This window comes from Caenorhabditis briggsae (genome assembly GCF_000004555.2).
Source record: "Caenorhabditis briggsae complete genome, chrV, whole genome shotgun sequence".
Taxonomy (NCBI): Eukaryota; Metazoa; Nematoda; class Chromadorea; order Rhabditida; family Rhabditidae; genus Caenorhabditis; species Caenorhabditis briggsae.
Window position 1 is genome coordinate 17,858,746 of NC_013488.2, and position 1,960 is coordinate 17,860,705.

Consider the following 1,960-nt stretch of genomic DNA (forward strand, 5'->3'; position numbering starts at 1 on the left):
TCTACCGTGTTTTCTCTTTTAAATTCCTCTTTCCAAGTCTAAAGGAAAGAAATCTCCCCCGCTCACACGTGCGAGAGGTGTGGATTACTGTATCTGCGCGCGAAACTGTGTGCTCGCCAAAACGCGTCTCCTCTCTCTCTCGGCAATTATCATGTTTTCTTTAGTTTTCGCTGGTGTTCGCTCACGATCGGTGACGACCCGTTAAAGTGTTGCTCATTGTTACAAAGGTTTTAAGAGTTTTATTGAGTAAAATCAATAAATATTGTTTTAATAGAATACAGTGTGTTTTTGCTGTCTTCTACTTTCAGGTTACATTGGTTTTTGAGTGTTTAGGTTACATTGGTTTTTGAGTGAGGGTTTCTAGGTTTTTGAGTGCTAGATTAGGACTTTCTAATAGTCTTTCTCTGCGTCTCTTTGGTTACATTGGTTTTTGAGTGAATAGTGTTTCTTTAGTTTTTCAAATACATTACTTGGGGGCCGAACCGGGGATCTTCTTTTGGCAATTTTCCCCGTTTCTCCTCAGTAACTTCGCGTACTTGGGGGCCGAACCGCTGCCGTTTCTTCTCGCTCCGTTGCATTTTCTCGCTTGATTTTTGCCGTTCTTTTTTTCGTTCCGATCCGTCTCTTCGCCGTTTTTGTCGGTTTTTCACTGAAAAAGGGCGTTCAGTCTGGTTGCCAGCTGCATCGTGCCGAATTATCATTAAAAATCGATACCACTTGTTTTCGAGAACGACAGTGAGTCTGGGTGCTACCTGGGTCGTGTCATATTTTTCGAGAATTCGTCGGAAACCTTGCTGATAGCAACGTTGGAAGGATAGCAGAAGAGTGGGAAGCGATTCGAAATAGTGTGCAAGAATAATCATCGAGTTTCGAAGGATTTTCAAGTCAAGAATTGCAGAAAGTCGAGTTTTTCAAGGAAAAATCGATAATTTTCTGCTGAAGATTGCCAAAACAATTTTCACTTGGTTTTCAAGGGGTTCTGTGAGCGTTCAGAGGAACAACTGAGAATTCTGAGAAGATTTCAGCCGATTTTTGAGTGGAAAACTGCAAAAATTCGAGTTTTTCGACGAAAAATCGATATTTTACAGCTGAAAGTTTTCGTCAAAGGTTTCTTTCCGGATTTATTGAAGTTTATCGATTTGTGGTCTTCAATGGTGTGTCAAAAGAAGTTTTGCGAAGAAGGAAGTGTTTCGACGAAGAATTGCTAGCTTCAACAAGAATTCGTGGAATTTTGTGTCGAAAACTGACTTTTTGCTTGGAAATCAGTCAATCTTGCATCAATTGGTTCGGATTTGTGTCGGAGCTTGGAACTTTGCATCGGAAATAGCTTTTTGTTGCTAGTCATCGAGTTTCAAACCGAGTGAACGAGTTTTCTGTTGGTGTATTCTGCTTAGAACGTTGAGTGCCTTGGATTTTCTCGGAAGAAGTGTTTTAATTGTCGGAAAGCTTCATTTTCACAAGTTCTCTAGTTCGTAGTATCTGTTGACAGTGGATCCGAGGTCAGCCGAGACCGATCCAACGTCCTAACCAGAGAGACTTGTTTACCTGTAAAAGACCCCCAAACCCCCCAATGTGTAAGATAAGCGGTGCAAGTGCATAACAGTACACAAGCTATTCGAATCCCAATTTATTGAAGGAAAGAGGATCGAATAAACGGCAAAGACAATAGTAATGGGTAAAAGAAAGCGATACAGAAAAGAGATAAAGGTGTAGGACTAAAACCTCCTGGGAGCTACCGGAGGAAACCTTGCTGCCCTCAAAAACTGTTGCTAGCAAAACCATAACACTGCCAAACGTAGGAATAGTCTGAAACTATAATAAAAGTAGAAAGGGACCGCATAGCGGCCAGAAAGGGGAGATACCAGTCTCCCTGATACGAACAATTCGTCTGTGAGCGTGCGCTGAATGCGCCGCTCATGTCGGCGCGACGCGTGTCGCGGCACGTGTTGGCGCTTATTCA

The 1,960-nt window shown here is 42.3% G+C and overlaps 1 protein-coding gene across 1 annotated transcript in view; it reads right to left on the reverse strand.

Annotated features, from left to right (window-relative positions):
* Positions 1 to 578, reverse strand: part of CBG17859 — a gene marked incomplete at both ends in the record, with an annotated part of 2,653 nt that extends 2,075 nt beyond the window's left edge. Inside the window, one exon of the mRNA XM_045238503.1 lies at positions 553 to 578. Within this exon, the coding sequence (XP_045096319.1) occupies positions 553 to 578 (26 nt within the window). The remainder of the gene's footprint in view (positions 1 to 552) is intronic.
* Positions 579 to 1,960: the final 1,382 nt, after the last annotated feature.